Source organism: Gambusia affinis, linkage group LG08 (assembly GCF_019740435.1).
Source record: "Gambusia affinis linkage group LG08, SWU_Gaff_1.0, whole genome shotgun sequence".
Classification (NCBI taxonomy): domain Eukaryota; kingdom Metazoa; phylum Chordata; class Actinopteri; order Cyprinodontiformes; family Poeciliidae; genus Gambusia; species Gambusia affinis.
Window position 1 is genome coordinate 13,950,468 of NC_057875.1, and position 21,496 is coordinate 13,971,963.

A 21,496-nucleotide genomic window follows, 5' to 3' on the forward strand; every position below is an offset into this window, starting at 1 on the left:
TCCATAGAGACTAATTAGGGAGTCTCTATGAACTGCCTTGATCCATACAGAGTTCTAATTTAACTAATTTAAATTGGTTAAGTTCAGCGAAGTAATTTAGCTAAATTAATTAGAAAGTAAGTCAGTTTCCCATTGGTTACAGCTGCTTCAATCTTCATTGGTGCAGACAGAGCTAACGCTTAGCACAGCATAAGATTTAATAGTATCATTGTTTGGTATTTGCTGCAAGATTTTAGCAGCAGTTCAGGGCATTCTATTTCAGTGGTGCGTATTTGCAGAATGTATGGCGTCCCAGAGTTGCAATTCTCGTGCCTTGGAGTTTTTAGTCACGTTCAGAAAAATCACATCTACGGTGATTTTCAGAAGCATAAAAAGGTGATTACCTACAGGATTAAAACATGGACGGAAATTCTGTAGTGTGACAGGGGTATCTATCATATATGTGTCAAATAAACAAGCTTAAAAATGTCTGTAAGAGGTTCTGTAATAGTTTCCATCCTGTTTAATCTGAGACACATAAATGTTTAAATAAGATTGCCAAAACACTCGATGCACTATGATGTCAATTAAACATCAGTAGACTTGTTCTTGTCCAATTCTTTTGCTCAGCTGGCAGCTAACAATGTGACAAAGTGTTTATTTGCATAGAGTAACAAGTTACAGATGGGTGATGCATTTTAATGCTAGGTGTGAGCTCACTTTCATAGAGCTGTCTACCTGTTATTTAAACTAGCAGGATTCATGATGAAACCAGGTCTAACAGTCTTTGTGCACAAAGATGAAAGAAACCAGGAAACTTTGAGATGTAATTGCTAAAATCACAAGAGCAAACAATGGGGAACAACAATATTTGCACCTGGTCTGATATTCGGGTACATAATTAGCCTTTTTTTTTTGGCACAATACTGTTGGTATTGTCATTTAAAATGAGTGTCTGTGTAGTCTATGTGTGTAATTGAATTGGGTATTAGCTACCTGAAGCAGATTCAAATGATTATAACATAGCTAGCTCAGTTAATAAACAATATGGATACAGGTGAATGCTGGGTTGACAGAACAATGGACATGTGCAGGATTTTGCAAAGACAATAATCTCACTCATCTTAAATTGTTCTTTTTCTTCATTTTGTTTTCGTTAGCTTGTTTTAAAATTTAGAGAGGGGGAACAAAATCCAGCCACCAAATTGATTTGGAGTTGCATTCTGATAATATTTGTAGCTGGAAAAACTTTGATCTTTCCACTTTTGCTATGAGCTATTTTCTGTGCTACGTGCCTACAGATTATACATGAATTAACCTTTATGGCATTTTTAAACAATTTGTATGATTAATGAAATAAAAATGACATGAACACAAAAAGACTGCCAGATTGTGTAGTAGCACTTTTGCAGCAAACAAGCCAATAAGCGATCTCTAGCCTTCATAATGAGACATCTGCATTTGCCAACTGGTAGTTTGAATCAATCTTCCTGAGAAGACTGTCCAAGCTGTCTCAGGTTAGAAGGGTTGTCCGTCCGTCCGTCCATCCATCAATTTTATTTCCTGCTTATCCCCAGTAGGCTTGTGAGGGGTGCTGGTGCCTATCTCCAGCAGTCAATGGACGAGAGGTGAGGTATACCCTGGACAAGTCGGATTCCTTCTCAACACTCTTATTTCCAGATCTTTTCATAGATGTTCAACAGGATACTGATCTGGACTTATTAAAGGCTATTAAAGATCATTCTAGCAATTCCCAAAGTCCAGACCCTGATCTTGATGCACCAGTAAGTCTAGTCATACAACCCACAATGATGCCAAATTGACTTAGTTCTTATTACAGCAGGAACAATTTGTCAGCATCCACCATGCTGTGAGTTGAAAGTTCATTTTGCGAAACAGGACAAGTATCCTTGAAAATGAACTGTTCTGAACAACAGAAAGTATGTTTATGTTCAACTCATAGGTTAGTGTAGTTTCCATTTTAGCAGTTTTATCTTCAATGTATTAATGATTAGGCCATGAGTCATTTACATGCAGATCTATGACCATCAAAGGTGAGACCAGGATAGCTGTTCTTATCAGAAAAGAGAGCAGGGAACTATGATTTCATGTTGCCATAAAATTATCCAGAGGTTCTATATGAGGTTCACAATTAGCCAAGTCTTAGCTGAAAGTAAATTTAATAAATGGTGTATGCTTCTCACTAGGTCACTGTGGAGCAGAGGTCAAGCTGGACTTTTTCCACTGTCTGTCATTTTGATTGATGGGGTCAAAAAATCCAACCAATATATTTTAAACCTTTTAAACCTCTACCTCTGTTATGATGATTGGGGAATATTTCAGAAATTATGTTCTTCCAGCTCTATTACTGATCAATTAACTTTTTAAAGCCGGGTTTAGAGTGCTGTTGTCATTTTTCGACATCTTGTATGAAAGCACACAGGCAGAACAGGACGTCATACACATTCCACCAATCATATTCCTCTTTCCTATAACACACAGGTTATGAAGTCAATCTGACGTGTTTGTGTGATGAGGGGGAACCAGTACGTGCTGCACACCGCTGGGACTAATGAAGTTAATGTCACTAAGCCGATCCTGTGATGCCTGCCTGCTGTGCAAACAGAGCTTGCGCTTGGTGCCGTGTGAGAAGCGTTGCTATGACATTTATAGAAATAACCCTGTGTGTACAAAAAGGAGCAGGCACATATGTTTACATTTCTTATTCACAGTTCAGGAAACCATTATGTACTCTTACAACGCTAATTTCTGACAGCAAAAACAAATTAGGATAGAAAAATTCACTTGTACTCAGGCACAAGGAGCTGGTGTCTATCTCTAGTGGTCAATAGAAGATTTGAAATCTCCAATTAACATGTTTTTGAACTGTGATGTTTTGCAGAAAATCTGGGCAAAACAGACAAAAAAGCCTTGGGACACATTACATACAAGAGAACATCGCTAATAGATGTGCAGCCAGGACAAGAACCGTCAAATACAGACAGACATAAAACATTAAACGAATACATTTTATGACACATAAAATATGTCATGTTTATCCAAAAGGCCTCTTCCTTAAACCAGCGTCTATGCATGAATCTTTATGATGTAGGTCATAAAGATTTATGACCTACATCATGAATCTCTTAGGTTTCAAGATTCATGAAACCTACCTTTTTTGTTTTTTAATCTTCAATATATTCAATATTAATATTCTTCAATTATTAATATTTTTAATAACTGAAGAATATTAACTCTATCTGTAAAACTATAAAGGATCATTTGTAGTAGAGTAAAATACATGGTGAAAGGCAAGTATTTTCCTGGAGACAGAAGATTTTAATCAATTAAAATCACTCCTTTTAAAAAAGCTTCAAATGCAACTCAACAGCAACAAAGTGAAGTGAAAACATTCAAGTTGATGTATACAAGGTGTCCAAAATGAAATTACAATATACTTTTTCAGTCCTTAGACATTAGACCTTTTGTTTCAGCCTCAGAAATGAAATGAAGATAACTTTCTCATTCATATGACACATTTTGTCTTTCACTGAAACAAATATTTTTAAATACATACATTTTTTAATACTGTAGAAAATAGACTACTGCTGCACATATTGCACACTCATTAAGTGTTTGCTTGTTGCTATACAGGACATGAATGTTAAGATATGCATCACCATGTGTGACTAATGTCTAACCAATGCTTGGCCAAACAGTAGGATGTGTCTCTTGGCATTGCTCTGTTGGTTTATCCGTTTTAGAAGCACTGAATAGAGTCCGTTCATTGAAGCTGCCAAAGCGATTAGGCTATTTTCTGCTTTAACTCAGCTCAGCTGTGGCCTTAGGCAGGTCTGTTTCGAATGGTTACACTGAAGCGCCAAGTAAAAATCTCTTCATTGCATGGGTAAACAAGATCTGAAGTCATTACATAAAAGACGAGATATGACAATCACAATTAAAAAAATGTCAGATCAGAACACTTTTAGTTTGCATGAAGGTGCTAAATCAGAAGGACTGACCAAGTTTCTGCATCAACTGCCTGTGTTGCCTTAGATTGAAAACTTTTCTCACCAGTGAGCTGTATCCTGAACTTAAATGCATTGTTTTATAACTGGGATTGCACTATTGAAATTGGGATGAAAGAAAAAAAGTGACTTTGAATACTCAGGGATAATTGGATTTTCACAAAGAGTAAAATCCTCACCTATTCTTTTCTGGCAAACAGTGTAGGCTTAGTTAAATTGAATGAAAAACATCCATGGACATCAATTTTCAAGACTTTCCACAGAATATTAATTGTGTTTAAGTGTGGACTTTGATCTGGCCATTCTAATACATGAATATGCTTCGATTTACACACCATTTAATTGCAGCATACAGCTCCAGATGAATATTTAGGGTTGTTTTCTTCCTGGAAAGTGAAGCTCAATGTTTTTCTAGAGTTAAACATATTTTCATGTAGTGTTACACTGTATTTGCCTCAATAAACCATCGAATCAACTCTGATCTTTTTCCCTGTTAAAGAAAAAAGAAAATCCCCACAGCATGATGCTACCACCACTGTGGGTCACCATGGGGTGGTATGTTCAGTATAGCATGTTTTTTTCCACATAACCTGAATTACAAACACATGTAATTAAAGTTATGTGGAACTACCTTATCTGTAGTCTCACATTTACAGATAAGGTGACTTGTTACATTTGGACTGAGTTTTCAGGGGTGTTAAATTATTATTATTATTATTATTATTATTATTATTATTATTATTATTATTATTATTATTATTATTATTATTATTATTATTATTATTACATCAAAAACTGAGTACTCTCATCCTATGTGTACTTTCATAGAACCCCAGTTATACACTATTTTGATTCAAATGCTATGAAAACCTTTGCAAACCACAGTAACAGGCAGCAATATTAGAAGTCCGGTCAGTTCATCATCAAGCAAAGACAGATATTTACTATCTTTGCAAAAGTAGTCATGAAATTTTAAACTAGAGGCAATTTTGACCTGATTTACACACTTCCACTTGTTACCAGCAGGGAACATGAAATACAGACGAGAAGAAGACCAGAAATTTGGGAATGAAATGCATGCATCCTGCTGTTTGGAGTGTGAAATAACTCTTCTAAAAATGACAACCATTGAAACAAATGAAAAAATTCAAGCAGCCTTAAATAATGTTAAATAGCCTCTCGCCTTTCAAAGTAGCCTACAAGGAACACACAAATGGCTCAACGTACAAAAGCATGTGTAAACAGGACCTTCTTCACACTGAACAGACACAATTGCTTAAACATCCCATTCATCAGTATCTAGTCAGCAGGGCAAGAGTAATATTGACTGACTGTGGGTGATCAGTAATGCTTTGCAGAATGGGGTTCGACTCAGGACTGTCACCTCCAATCACCATTGGCTATTCATTACCAAAACGCACGAAAAACGGTTGCTTTAAATCATGCTGTTCTTTCTTTGACAAGATTCCAGCGAGCAAAAAGACAGAAAGCCAGAGGATTTTGGTGTAAGAATGAAGCCCCTGCCAACATCCCCTATGTCTGCCTGGCAGTCTAGAAAACAAACAAGCTGTCCCAGATAGAATAAACAAGATGGAAGCTTACAAAATTATAGCATTCAAGCAAGACAGAGGATGGCAGCTTTATAAATAATAACTGACAGATTCAGTATAAATAGGGAAAAACATTTTGACTTTACACACAACTGCAGGAATAAACATAAGAAGCAAGCTGGGTGTGTTTACCATGTGATATGTTTTCACATCACTGGAATGAAATAATGAACCTAAAAATCTGAACTAACACTTTTGTCAAACCTTTAGGTGTGGCGCCAACTGACAAATGAGGTCTCATTAGCTAAGCAAGATTCGTTTCTATATTTCAGCAAAGACATTACAACCCTACTAACCAAACACACAAACATTGAACTGAAGTTTGTCTATTTAAAAATATAACCTGATCCTTGAGCAAATGAGCAGAGATGATCTCTTATGTAGAGCCAAACAGACTCTTGATGTACAAGTGTATGAATGTGAATGCTCGAGGAATTCCAATTTCCTGAAAAACACAAATGCGTCAGAAAAGAAGCCAACAGCACAGAGCTTGTGCAACCTGGCACCTCCTGCGTCAAATGCTGAAGCAGAGCCGCAAAGGCAGGAGACCTGTGAGGAACAAGTCTCCTTTGACTGTGTACTTCTTCACTGTGTTTCATCTTGTATCACTCCCTTGGTGACACAGATTTATTGCCTCCATATAGACCTAGAAATTTATGCAGCCATAGCTGGGGCGTATTGTAGCAATGGGCAGCGATTTTTATTTATATTCTCACAAATAATACGAATATCATTTGTGTGAATATTATTACTCACCAAGAAGGAAGTAGTCAACTCCTGTTTCTGAGTAGATTTTTTGCTGTCTATTGCTGTGGTTGAAATTCAGATGGGACTGATTTTGATTATCTGGCAGCTAAAAGCTATTTAAAGATGACTAATGAATTTAAAGTGTTTTAAGACCTATTATACTTTAGAGTTCATGACTTGATATCTTCCGATTTTCTTAATCTATAGTTGCAGTTGTTGGCAGTCCCCGTAAACACAATAATATTTTATTGCAGCATCATAATCTTACACTATAGACGTTAGAAAAGTCCAACCTTTAACGTGAGTGCATTTATTCAAAGGAAAAAATATTGCAACCTCTAACAACAATAAAAGAAATGCGTAAAACAACTTTTAAAATATATTTTATTCTTTAATATTTATTTAGAGTCTCCAGAAATTTCTGATGAGTAATGTATGACTGTAATTCCCTGCAGTATTCAAATGCTGTGACACAGACATTTGTTTCTTTTAGTCACAGGTCATTAGGTTGGACAAGGCCCCATATTTATCCCACCAACATGCAGAGTGAGGAGTGTCTTAAGGTCACAAAAATCTCTAAAATTCACGGTGAGAGCAAGTTTGGGGGAGGGGAGAGAAAGCAGAGTGTCTCCAAGTCTCTGTACTGCAACCATTAAACACATTCTACATGGCTGGTTACTTGGGAATCGGCTATAATTATGTGGAGTTTAACAAATTGCATTGGTATTTTAACTGGAGCCACTCATTTTGAGGTCTTCAGAAACTATAACGCCCAGCGGGATTAAGAATGGTGGAGATATGTGATGCTGTGTGGAGCCCTTTTTCTTCCAATGCTCCTGGGAACCTAATGCATCATTAAGTCTTTGAAATGTATGACATTTAAAAAAAAAATAAATCTGGTGAATTTTAACAGAAAATTGACAATGGGAGGTTAGTTTGATAGTAAAACAAATCAACAGAAATATTTCACCAAACCTAAAATCAACATCCTTTGGTGGCCATCTCAATCCTCAGATCAAAGTCAGAGAAAGAAGATAATTTAAGGATCGCTTTAAACCATAGTTATGCATATTTTTTGCAGTTTTGCTATGAGGGAAGTGTATTTATTATGCATGATGTCACTGAAATTGGAGGTTCATAAACTTTTCACTCGTGATTTTGTTTAAAATAATAGTTCTTAACACAGGATTTAACAACACTAATTATGCTCACATTAAAGGTTTGATGATTTTCTGTGACATATGCTGCTGTTACAAAATAACATTTTTTTTTATCATTATCACAGATCTTTACCAGAGGTGCCAATAAATGTGACTGCTAGAATAAGTAAAGCAAAGCCCAGAGTGAACATGTTTAATCATCTTTTAGCAACAGTTACAGAAAGACAACTGTTAATGAGGATGTTAATTTTTTCTAGTGAATTCGAACAATCAAACATTTTCCACTTCAGAAATAGGGGGAGTGATAATTTTTCCTCTCCATTACCTAATCTTGCCATTTGTTAATTAGTCAATGCTAATTCTGTTTTCTACTCATTACTGTACCATACGTCAAATGAAAAACAGCATCTTAAATGTCAAGTGTTATTGCTTCATTGAACGGCTGCAAGGCTTAAAATATATCTATAATTTAAAGAAAAAAGTTACCATAGGGATAGTACCATAAGGATAGTTTTCAGCCACACACACCTCCTATGCATGTTTTCTGGAGCATTTCTAAAGCATTTAAAGTTTGTCTTTTTGCTGATAAAGCGCTTTCATGGCCAGTGAAACAAACAGCCTTATGCCACCAAGGACAAAGCAATTTGCTGGAGCAATAGAAGCATGAAAACACCTTTCCCGGTGTACATTAATGCATTACATATTAGCTGCTGCCCCTTTAACAGTAAGACTGTAGTCAGCATTAGTATTCAACTGATGACTGGTTCACTTAAAGTGAAGGATGCCAAGCTGTGTAGCATGCCAATCACTTTCTAATAAAGGCTGTTACTAAACCTGCATGCAAGCATGTGGATCTCAATTATTGGATTCCTAAGGAAAGTTCCCTGCAGGTGCTAATAACTCTCCATAGGTGAGCTAGTGGGACAGCTAGGCAGTGTATGCACTGAATACAATTGAGCAGAAGAAAGGAGGGACCAAATAAGCCAAATTCTGGGGTTGTACATAATGAATGTGATTGTCGAAAGACACAAAACATGCCCAATGATAAAGTGAAGTCGTAAATTACTTAACGACGTTGAAGAGGTTATGGAGTCTCATGCCAACAGTCAAAGTGTTCTGTTCGATTTTTTACAGTTTATAATTCTCCCAGGGTGTAGAGCAGCCTAAAGTCACTGATTGGAATTTGTAGATAATTCAAGGGTAATCTGTACAAACCCAAACCCAAAGTAGTTATTGAACAAACAACCATATAGGCAGGTATGTATAAGACACGTATGAACTGGGGGAATATGCAAATACCAAGCAGAAAGATCACAGACTGGAATTTGAAATAGTGCTTTTACTATTCCAGAGCAATAAATGCTTTTGAGGAATTTTAATTTATAAAATTTTTGTTATAACCCGTAAGCCGCACGAGTCACTGAATAAATGCTAGAAGAAGACAAGCCTGTGTAATGAATAAGTTATGTTCTCTATGATATTCCAATTTATTATGAGGCACATATATATGGTGGTAAATAAACTGGCTAGAAATGACTCTACATTTCTTACAAAAAGTGTTTTTGTCAACCTTGCTATGAAACATAAAAAAAAAAAAAAATGAAACGTGAAAAATAATATCTCCAGCTAATACTGCCGTACAGGCTTCTGAAAATAGTTTTGCTCTTGCAGCTGCTGTGGGCAGGAGGTGAAATCAATCCTGATTTCTTCCAGCTCAGCCCAGTCCAATACATCTGTATCACACTGACATCACAAAGAAGAAAAGGAAAAAAAAATTAGAAAAGGACAAACATTTTCATGATGAAGCACAAATTGATTACCTCACCATACTTCAGCCTGTCCCAAACTAAGCCTGTTCCTCTTTCAACAATAACTGTCAGCTCAAGACAGAGCATCTCCAGAGAAAAATGCTTGGGATGAGAATTGAAAAATCAGTCTAGCATGTCACCAATATAAATGAACGTATCTGCGTGACTCTAAAAACTGCCCACCTCTGACTTTCCTCTGCTTTTTGTTGTCCCATGAATATATTCATATAAACTCATTTTGAGGAGCCTGTGAGCATTACTCACTGATGACCCGTTTCACTCTTTGCTCATTTACATAACTCAAAGGGTATCATTTATGGGGTCTATCCAAACTGTAACCCCACATGCTGTAGACAAAACAACCCTGTGCTTTTAATTTCATGCCTGTAAACCAACAAAGTCTAAAATAATTGCTCTGGCAATTTCACTGACAAGGATAGAAAGAAGCGTTTGATAAGTGTGTCGCTATGTATGGATATGAGAGTGTTCTGCAGTAATAGCAGGGCACAATTTGGGAGCTTAAGTGAACCAGAGTCAGGGAGTTATCCCTCCCAATAGTACTTTGTTCCATCAGCAGGACAGAGTAGGATCTACAACACACTGACAGAGAGAGCCGAGGTCGCTCTGGATGGCTACTCACACTGTTGTCAAGGGCAAGAAACAAAGCAAGTGCTCTAAACCGGCTGATGCTATTAAGACAAGTACACACAGCAGAAAAATTGATTAAATGTCATACATGGTCACATAAGGACCAACTGCGACACAAATTTGCAATAAATGATGCATTAATGCATGAAGGAACGTAGAAGTAAACAGCCAGTGAGGCATTTCATTTTCAATATCTGTACAAAAAAACCCCCAGACAATAGAAAATATCATTTACACTGCAGGATGTCACAAAAATAAAAACAAGATTTTTCTAAAGCTCACAAAAAATATAGTCAATGTTCAAGCCACTCAAGTGAGAAGATAATCATAAAGACTGACACAAAAAGACCAGAATAATAGTAAACGACCATCAACACAGAGATGTGAGTTTCAGGTAAATTTGATGGCTTTTGTAATCACAACACTGGAGAAGTGACACTTAATAGATTCCAGTGTTGACTCTGAACCATTTCCATCAGGTCTGTTAGACTTTTCCTGCAGGGATTACAACTCAAAGATTAAACCTAAGGAGCATTTCAGCTAAAAGGAGTTCGACCTTAAATGTCTTACAGCCAGAATGTACCTCTGACAGTCCACAAACCGTGATGGATGATAACGTGAGTGGCGAGGCTGAAGCAAACAGTGATGAGGACAATGATCGTCCTTCACCAGGAAGATGAAGAACAATTTCATTTTTTACCATCACTGTAAGTCCAATCATTCATCCAAATCAACAAAAAAGGATTTCACTAGAAGAAGATTAAACTTTGGTAGTCATGTAGCCTGAGTGCAGGGCTCAAGCTGACAGAAAATCTATGAGATCACATGAAGAAAGCTGTGGACAAGAGATGTCCTCACAATTTAAAAGGCCTGGAGATCTTTTGCAGGGAAGAGTGGGCATAAATTATTACGTCGAGATGACGGTTGCTGATAGTCTCAGACCAAAGACCGCAGAATGGACCTTCTTAAATTTTTATTATCTTCAAGCAACAGCGGATCTGTTTGTTTTTCTAGTATGTGATATATATCAGACTACAGGTAGAGACCGTTTGCAAACGATTCATCAAAGTCGCAATTGCAGAAGTCTCAAAAACACAATCTTAGCACTTTTCTGTCCCCTGTAAAGAATCACTGAATGTGCGACAGCAGAACTGCAGTCATAAAAATGACATACAAATCTACTGTAAGATCCATTAGGCTCCCTGCAAACTGCATAAAACGTACCAAATGCTTTGCCATCATTCTTCAGAGTTGTGGGAGATGATGTATTTCCCAGCAGGATAAACAGTGGCTACTTTAAAATCAAATCTGGCCATTACACTCAGCTGCTTCCATGTGTTTTTTTTTTAGTTTTGTTGCTGTTGCCAAATTATCCATTAATCTATACAGAGTTCTTACAGGTTTGTGTGTTTTATTGCAGCTGTTGGGAATGCAAATAAATCCAACTGAAGAACAAACATGAATACAAATATAGCACAAGCATGACTAGCACTTTTAGCACAGTAGCTGTGCTTAAGCTGTGATCTGCTTGTCTTATAAGAAGACCATGGAGACTACATCTTCCCATTTACCTTGGCACCAACTACAAATAATCATGAGAATAATGATGTACTTCTCTTAATGCATTCAAGGGTTTGTATTTTCTTATGAATTTATATTTTAGAGTACTATGGGTGCCAGTGGTTTAATGAAGTACAAACCATCAAAAGTAGTTTTAAATTGATTTTTCAATTCTTATTTTTTTCTTTTGAAAATGTGGACCAGGAATGCACTACACAAAACTCAAGCCTACTATGTCTCTATTTCTCTTCAGCTATTTCACAGCTTATGACCAAATGCAAGTGAAATTTATAGTCTGAAGCCACAAAAGGAAATAAATAATATAAAAAGACTTGGTGACAGGCACCCTAGAAAAGAAAGAGAGTGGGGTAAATCCTGCTGTGCATTTTGGAGCTGGGAGTAGCTTCTCATCAGTGGGAGACCACAATGTTTGCAGGAAAAGAGAAGAAGATTTGGGATTGGTCCTTAGTGGAGTTATGGCTGTGCATGATTTAATTGGGACAAACATGTTTCAGTGTGATCACCAAAGGCTGGAAAAGGAAAAGTGTGAGACACAGGGAGGGGAAGAAAACAAACATACACTGTATAGGCAAACAATCTGTGAGAATGTGGCTGCAGGGCTGTAAGGACTCAGTCAGTAAAGGCTGCTACAGCAGCCAGCTTGTGTACAGGCGGAGAAAAGAAAAGAAAAGAACAAAAATCTTTTAAGACTCAGCTGAAAAGATGGACCAGTGCTTTACAACAAGATAGTTTGTAAAAGTAAATTCAGATGGGAGAACCTGAACTACAACCTAAATGGTGTAGTTCCACTTGGTGAAACAAGAAGAGAAGACTCCCCCGAAATATCTTTATTCTGATTATAAATATATTGCACCCACTAAAAGCAAAATTAGTCAAATATGTCTTGTAGTGTTTGCTGTTGAATTACCTGTTCTCATTTCGCTGTGTGTATCTCGGCTGAGGGTCAGCATCTCCATCATTAACATCGTAGCTTGCCTCAGGGTCCTAAAAGAGACATGAAAGAGGATAGCAATCAAGCTATTTCAAATTTCTCTTCAGGAGCTTATAATTAACCTTTCACCTCTTCCTATTTGGATTTTTGACTGAAAATTTATTGAATTTATACATACCACACACTGAGCACAGTGTGTCATCCAATTCACTTTTTATTCGCTAATCAAATTTTTTCATATAGTGCTATTGTAGCTTAAAGCAACTGTAATAAAGTACAGAGGCAAAGCTTAAAAGAACACACTAAAAAGCAAGAAAACAGGTTAATGACATGGGAGAGCTTGTATAGATGTGTGCTCTAAAATAATAAAAACTTTAATAATAAAAAAAAGAAACTAGAAACATGTGGAACAAGATGTTCTGATCAAAATAAAGGACAATCTTGAAAGAAAACCAGAAGAAGCTGCAGTAGATTTGAACCTGTGCCAGAGATTCACCTTCCAGCATGACCCTGAAAAAGCAACCAGAATTGCATTTGAATTGTTTAAATTAAAGTAGATTTACAGGTACATTGCAAAGAATTAAAATATTGTAAAAGTGTTACTTTTTTTCACTCATTTTAGAAAGTGAAACTCTATAGTCATAAAGATTCATTATGAATTTAGTGAAATATTTCAAGCCTTTATTTCTTGTAATTGCTATGATTCTTACAGACAACAAAGCCTCCTGGAATCTGTCTGAAAAATATTGAATCTTACGTGATGTAATTACAAGGATATTGGAATCTGAAAGGTCAGGCTTTTAAAATGTAGGTCCATGCATTCAATGTTAGGTGTGACCTCTTTTTTCATGAATTACTACATCAATAGAACAAAACAGAATAGAGAAGGATAGCATGGGATAGAGCAGAACAGAAGCATCCCTTAATATGTCTCAGTGTGGAATCTCTCAGGTGTACAAGCAGCAAAGTGAAAGGCAAATGGAAGCATATCGATTCACTCAAAGGTGCCCGCCAAATCAAAAAAAAAAATGTACAGCTATTAAAATAAGCATACTTAGGTTGAAATAAATGTGCAACTAAGTAGGATAATTTAATTGAAAAGTACAAAAGATAATTTACAAAAATGGGAAAACTGCCATAACAGCAGGAATGTCAGAGCAGACCCTTCCTACTAAGACTGAGATCTTTTGGAGTGCAGGGGGCTCTCAATGTTTTTGGAGTTTTGGACCTTGTGGTGGCATCAGCCATTTTATGGTGTAGTTTGGTGGAGCAGCAGCTAATCTACTACTAAGAAAGATAAGATAAGTCAAATGGAAGGCCAGAACTGACCTAAGATGCCCCTCTTATCAAGTGCAGGTGGAGGACAGAAAGACTTTTGGCAAAAAATAGCTTCACTCTTGCACAATGTTTCTCACCCCATGCATGAAGCTTCAGTGACAGACTGATGCATCCTGCCTGCAAAAAGTAGCACAATCACAGGTCTTCTTGAGGTTGTACTACACAAGTAGCACAATCAGTTATGGCTGCTGTGGCAGCCATAACTGTAAAGAGCATCAGGACCTCCATGGCAGATCACCATGGAGGTGAACTGCCTGTGGCTCCACTCAGGTGGAAAAGAAGCCTATGTTGCCAAAGCTGCGTCATGTCATAATTCTGGCAAGCCTTACTGCTCTTTCATTCATCGTTCCTCTGCTGCACCTGCAAGCCGTTTCTCTGCAGTAATCAAGTTATTCCCTGCACCTGTTTTCCTACCTTTATGCGCAGCTCTCCAGCATTCCTTTTCTGCCTGATCACAACCAAGTTACTTTTTCTATTTTTTCTTGTTTTGATCTTATCGGCTACTTCACTGACTTCTGTTTTCTCGACACCAATCTCATGTCTCATGCCTGATTCACGGATCTGTCTGTCTGCCTGACCCTTGCTTGTTCTATGGATCTGCCTCTCATCTCAGTGAGATCTAATGTTTGGGTAAAAGGCACCTGTTCCACTCAACAATGTGCCTGTGGAAACATCACCACACTCCCATCTTACTTTATCTAAGAACTAAAGGCTGCTGCTCATTATACCAATCCCTCTCCTGGTCTCTGAAAAGGTTAGAGGCTCACTTTTCTGAGTTTTCTGCTTGTCACTGGATCTTCAGCAGCCACTAACCCATGTCTCCTTTTTTCAATTCCCCTGAGAGTTTCTCCAGGAGTTTCCTGTTCTTCACCAGAAAGCTATTTAACAAATTTTTAAAACTACACTTAAATTTTGGCTCCTTGCCCTGATCTGCTACAATTTAGGTCATCTATGTTGTTGGATTTGGTATCTCTCATCTTCATCTTCACAATATCCCATAGATTCTTCATGGGGTTCAGGTGAGGAAGGTTTGCTGACCAATACAGAACAGTAAACATCACTGGCAATCAACCAGTTTGCCAAGTCCTGCTATTAAAGGAAAGTAAGCATCTCCATAATGCTTGTCACCATAAGTAAGTTCTGTAAAATGTTCTTGTAGATGGATGAATTGACTGTAGACTTCAGGAAACCAAAACACCAGCAGATAACGAGACCCCAAACCATCACTGGCTGTGGAAACTTCACACTGGACTTTAAGTCCCATACATTCTATGCCTCTCCCTGGTTCCTCCAGAGTCTGGGACGTTGATTTGCAAGTAAAATGTACATTTCACCTGCTGTAGTCAAGAGGACTTTGGATTATCTCCTTAGATCCTTAGATCAGGTAAGATACTGCTGCAGTTGTCTGCATTGACATGACAAATGCAACATTTGTAGTTCCTTTGAAGGATGCATCTCTGTGTAGTGCCTTTTTCTGAATTTCCCCCAAAATTCTTAAATTGACTTATGGTAGGGGAAACGTCTACCTACCACACTTTTTCCTCCCACTCAACTATCTATGGATATGAGTTGTTTTTCAATATTCACATTTTCTAAAACACTAAATTATAAGTTTTCATTATCTAAAAGTCATAACCACCAAAAATACAACAAAGGCTGTAATTAAAGAAATCTATGAGTTTAACTTTCTGAAATGACTGATTAAAAAACATTCAAATATTTGAATGTACTGTTGTATGTTAGGATGATCCAAGCCTAATTGAAAATCAGTGGCAAAATTTGAAAATTGGTGTTCACAGAAACACTCAATTTATTCTGAGTTTGGGCCATTTTGCAAAGAAACACATCTCTAGATGTGCAAAGCTTGTAGAGGAATACCCTAAGAGATTTGCAGCTGAAAAGGCAACATAATTGGGTTTTACAGTGTATTGATTGGCTGTTGGATAATGAAGAATTTTGTTCCCATTTACAATTCTGAGCAGATTTGTGTTGGTCCAACACACACACACATGCACACGCACGCACACACAAAAATAATCTAAAAGGGGTATGGATACATGAGGTACCTCTCATAAAATCAATTAGTTATACAGCAATATATGTAAATATAAAGGCAACAAGGCAGAAAACTAAAGGAAAAGTGTTTCAGTATTGTGCTCCCACACTAAGAGGCTTGATCCACATGAAAGGATCCAAAAAGCTGCAAACTCCCATCCTCCCATTGAGGGCTTAAAAAGTCTGGGAGGAAGAAATCCTTTGCCCTGCTGTGAGCATTGACTTATGGAGTAGTGATAGGAAATAATGAGATTTTTAATGTAGGATGAAAACTGGCCATTAAAAGCTTTATATGTGATAAATAGGATTTTCATAGGGAGACAATTTGGGGATGCCAGCACAGGAGATATGTGATCAGTCCAGAACCAGTCAATACTTTGGTCGGGCAGATTTGAGCCTGTTGTGTGGTATTTAGGGAACTAATTGGCCCCACAGCTAGAGCAGAATTTCACTTGTCCAAAGTAGAATAGACAAAGGCATTGACCAATTTCCCTGGATCAAATTTGGACATTTTTAATTATTTAAGTTATATAAGTGTAGAAAAAAATCTATATACAGATGGGTCAAATTCATTTAATGTAAAGGCTTGGTTGTTTATGTATGTGTTGGAAGCAGAAAGGGGGCTCTACCCAGGGACCTATATAGGTAACAATCACCCCTGCTTGTACTGTCAGCAGTACACTGAATATTAAGAACAATGTTTAAGCACTTCCATGCACTTCATGTCTAAAATAGCCTGTGCTCACTTGTCCTGTGACTTTTTGCTTTTCCTAATTCACGGCACTGCATAAATTCAACTAAGTTGTTTGCTTATGCAACAAGCTCCCTACAGCTCAGAATTGTTATCACCAACATATATTTTGCAAACTAAAGCTTTTGCAAAGTGTTGCTTTTTTGCTGACAATCTGGAGGTTATATAACAACAGCCTCCAACAGAGCAGGTTAGACTGTGGCAATATAAAGGGCAGCATCATGACACTGAAAACACATGTTGCTCACCCATTAATCTTACATGTCTAGCAATACACCGGGGTGTAAACACTCATCCTGAAAATAAATAAAATATAGCTGTAACATATGCAATAGATATTATAAATAAAAGTTTAAACCCCAATGTCACTAATACAAAGCTTTTGACTTTAATACCTCAAAAACCAACAGTAGTCTTCTCTGATTTCAATTCTGTTTATGAAAATAGAGGATTGTTGTGAACTAGTTTATCTGGGTACATTGTAATAACTGATTTGGGACAAATTAAGCTACAGTTGAATCTGGTGCATTTAGCCTTTTTAACTTACATAATTGCTGTGGAGGTCAGGATGGTCCTTTTCAATCCCATCATCCAAAATGGTCACCACTACACCTCTCCCAGTGTAGCCTTGAGCCCAGGCTGCCTTTGTATTCAAGTCTTGATGTGTTGGATTGGACTGAAATAAAAAAAAAAGCCTTTTGATTAGGTGTTCATTTGCTTTGAGTCACACTTCTCAAACAAAAAAAACACCAGAAAGTGTTTGTCAGCGACAGAAAAGCTCAAATGATTTGAACCCCCCCCCCTTTATTTGGATCACTGAAAAAACACAGCAATGTTTAACATGAAAGTACAAAATGGAAAAAAAAAGAAAGACAACTTATTGCAATTCAGCAATCCTTTTGGAAGTATTTGGCTTCTAATAAAAATAACAGTCTTTGAGCTTTTGAGTGGAAGGAACACATAATCTTAGAGTCAACTCAAGAGTCAGCCTCCAGTGATTATATCACTGGAAATATCTCAGTTGGTTAATATTTGATTTGCTCTGCATGCTATTTCTATTTATGTGTAGGATCATAGTGCAGGAAGACATTTTGACTACTCAAATCACATTATCTCTGTCTTCCTAAACCAATGTCACCAGTTTACTTGGTAGTGACATTTAAGACAAGGTGACTTAAAAACTTATTCATAATCGCAACCACTATCAAAAAATCACTGATTTAAAACTTGTTTGACAACATGGAATTGGCCAAAGGATAATGGAATGCAACACATTATGTTTCCAACTAAAGAAACTAAAGAGAGAAAAAAGTCTCCAAGAGTGCATTAATGATTTACGCAGAAATGTAGGAAAAAAAAAATAAAAAAATCCAAAACAACATCCAATACACTGCAGAACTTGCCTCAGGTTAAGGCCAGTGTTTCAACGATAAGAAAGAGTCTGTTCAAAAATGACATTCATAGGAGGTCAAACAGGCCAAACCTCTTCAAATCAAAAAGGAAAAAATGCCTGTCTCACATTTCCCAAACAACATTTTGATGGTCTCCTGCATTTTATTTGAAATATGTGGAAAGTGCTACATCTGCAATAAAACCAACACAGCAGTCAGACATGCGGCGATAAAGTGAAAGTCTGCTAGGCCTGGGCAACAATAACCAGATGATGCAATAGACAGGTGATCAGTACTAATAGAGAACTGACATGTGATCAATATCATTAAAAATACAGTAAATAGAATGTTCAATAATTTCACTGAAGTCCAATCCAGAACCACACAGAATTCTTGGGGATGTAGGCAGAGGAAAGGCTTTAGTTTCTAAGTTGTGAGCTTTAACAGGCAGCACTAAATCCTCAAATATGACATTAACAAATCAATTCAGAGTGGGCTAAAATTCCTCCTCAGTGACTGATTGTTGGTTATTGCAAATGCTTTATGGCAGTCATTTCCACCAAACAACTCTTTAGGTTTGGGAGGCAGTTATTTTTTCAAATAACACAAATTTGGTCTGGATATCTTTGGAACTTGAGAAATGGGCTCACCAAAAAACTGTTTTGTTTTTGTTTTTTTGCATTTGCTCTGTTACTTTTGTCTGATATCAACATTTGTTTGATGACTCTCACTACTGTAAAATTGTTGTGATGCCAAGACAGCTATAGTTGCTCTGTGACATGTGGCTCAGACTAAAGAAGCTTCATTATCCCCTTATTTCTGAAGTCACAGTTGGGTAGAATATTTTGAAAGGAAAACCATGTTAAGACAGTCAGACATTTTAAAGTCTAATGCTAAATGTCAGAAGCAGTTTCATGACTTCCATTCGCTGTTGTCTTGTGTCATGTTTGGTCTGCTGCAGTGACACCAGTTTAAGGTAAATGAAGAGGAACAAAAAGGAGAGACTTGGGGGGGGGGGCGAATTGGAGCATTTCTAAGAAAGGCTGTGAATAATAAAAAGACAAAGCACAAGAAGCAAACAGTATTAATGTTTTACAGGTGATACATATACAGTCAACATCCTGAGATGTTATAAATTATACACTTTACCTCAAAACTCTTGCTGGTGATCAAGATGACAGATGAATGGGCGAGTTTAATGCACAATGGGACAATTTCGTATTAGTTGACTGATGACAAGGATTCATAAAATTCAAATACAAAACAATATAAATAAATACACACATCTCTATTATTTAGTCTTCATACTTTATACCTAAATTTATTTTTTTATAGTACTATCCTTCAGTGATGTTAGAAGCACATACCTACATACTAAGTACTGTTGCATCATATATTTAAATGAGAAGGGAGGCCAGAACCTACCAGGTACCACTGCTTGGAAAAATCTGGGTCTGTGGGGTCTTCAAAGATATCCCTCTTCTTTCTTCTTTTCACCACTTGCTGTTCCGCCCACAGGACCTGGAGTGCCCAGACGCACAGACACACACAAACAAAAATAAATAAACCCACGCAAAGGAAAATTCACAGTTTACAGTGCTGCCCTCACATCATATTTGTTGTTACTAATGTTCCTGTTTCAGATGTGATTTCAGTGTCAAACAAGACTAGGGACAAGCGAAAAACATGGTCCCAACTGGGTTCAGAAAGTAATAACTAAACAGAAAAGCAGAGATGTAGAGAAAATCGGATTTGCTTCATTGCTCCGATTCCAGAAGAACAGTGGCTCCTGCACTGTTTAGTGTTCTTCAAAGAATAACCAGTGCATCAAACATATTATATAAATAATACCGGTTACATTAATTTATAGTTCACATACATTCATCATGGGCATTAATATAATTTTGGTCTAAGAAAAAAATTAATTGAAATCAGTTTATTTATTGCATAACAAATTACTTCAATAAAATTTAACTTTGAAGTTACTGTGGACAATCTCTAAAACATACGTAGTCAAAATTAAATATACAAATATGTATAGATGTCCTCACTAATATTTGGTTTAAAGTGACCAAGTTTCACCTTAACCACACATTTTTATAGCCATTAACACACCTTTGGCATAATTCTGGGTTGATATTTCACATCTTATTTTTGCAGGTAGAGTTAATTTAAAATCTTTTGTAGATTTTTAAAAGCTTAAAGTTTGTCTGCTGTTTCTATTCCAAAGGTCCTGCTGCATTTTTATGATCACTGTCCTGCAGGAATTTAAGGTTGTGGAAAAGTTTGGTTTATCTGCTTCAATCTGTCATCTTTATATAAAATTTCAAAATGACAACATCAAGAACCACTAAATTTGCAGCTGACTTTATGGACTAGCTACCTCCCTTCTGGAGGACAAAATCTTTTATCAGATTAAGAGAGATTAAGAAATTTGGCCACGGTTGGAAGAATGTTTGAATGAGATTCAGCTAAGCATTCAAACTTCAGAAGCCAATACAATGCCATCTATTACTAGTAGTGTTGTGTGGGTCTATTTCTAGTAAAACCGTTAAATTGCATAAAGTTGGTGAAATAATGAAAATGGAGGACTGCCTCTGAATTCTTGAACGCTTCAAATCAATGAAAATTATGCTTATGGAGAGGTTCAACATCAAGACTATTCAAAATCGATGTACTGTGCTTAAAACTTAGTTTGTGTCAGGAAACAACTAATTTAAATTAACTTCAACATGCTGATAAAAGGAGTGGTCAAAAATACACCCAGAATTAAGCGAATTAGGCTACAAGGAATGGATAATTGTGAAGAGGACTCACTACTATCTAGAGGACATTTACTCAGAGTGGTCATCTGCATATATTTGAGCCAGCATGAATAATTTAGTCAATTCATCCATTAGAAAAAATCCACAATTTTAGCTCATTCATCCAAGTATTGTCATTAAAATGCATTATGCATAAGTGAAATGCAATAATATTTGAATACATGTGTTTGCATTTATATTATTATTTCATAATCAAAACAGTCAAATCGAGCATTAAGAGCATGGAATGCAGTTAACCCTTCATTAGTGTATGTAACCTTCTGAAAGGACCAGCAAGTAAAACAGATGGGTGTTTCAAATTCTTTCTGTAAAACCATTCACTATGAAAACAGAACAAATATGATTGTATCCTTAGAACCAAATAATTTAAAATACTTAAGAACAGAGAAAGAAAGCACCCTGAGGTCCAGGGCAAGGACAAAGACTTGACATACACCAGCGCACAAAGCAGCAATCATAAAAGTAAAGGGAGGTCTCAGCATGGGTTAGGAGGGCAATTTGCATGAGCAATAAAAATTTTCTTTCATTTTTGCCAAGTGTCCTGAGGATGTTTACCGTTTGATTACTGAGGAGGGAACCTGCTGCTATTGTTTGTAATAAAAATAGACTGGAAACAACAGATCAGAGGTTTTGATTTGTAGCTG

At 36.8% G+C, this 21,496-nt stretch overlaps 1 protein-coding gene across 1 annotated transcript in view; it reads right to left on the reverse strand.

Annotated features, from left to right (window-relative positions):
* furinb (furin (paired basic amino acid cleaving enzyme) b) overlaps positions 1-21,496 on the reverse strand; it is a 115,147-nt gene that overhangs the window by 35,537 nt on the left and 58,114 nt on the right. The window contains exons 4-6 of the mRNA XM_044124731.1: positions 19,453-19,548; positions 17,184-17,312; positions 12,469-12,545 (exon numbers count right to left, since the gene is read on the reverse strand). Coding sequence (XP_043980666.1) covers positions 12,469-12,545; positions 17,184-17,312; positions 19,453-19,548 — 302 coding nt within the window. The remainder of the gene's footprint in view (positions 1-12,468; positions 12,546-17,183; positions 17,313-19,452; positions 19,549-21,496) is intronic.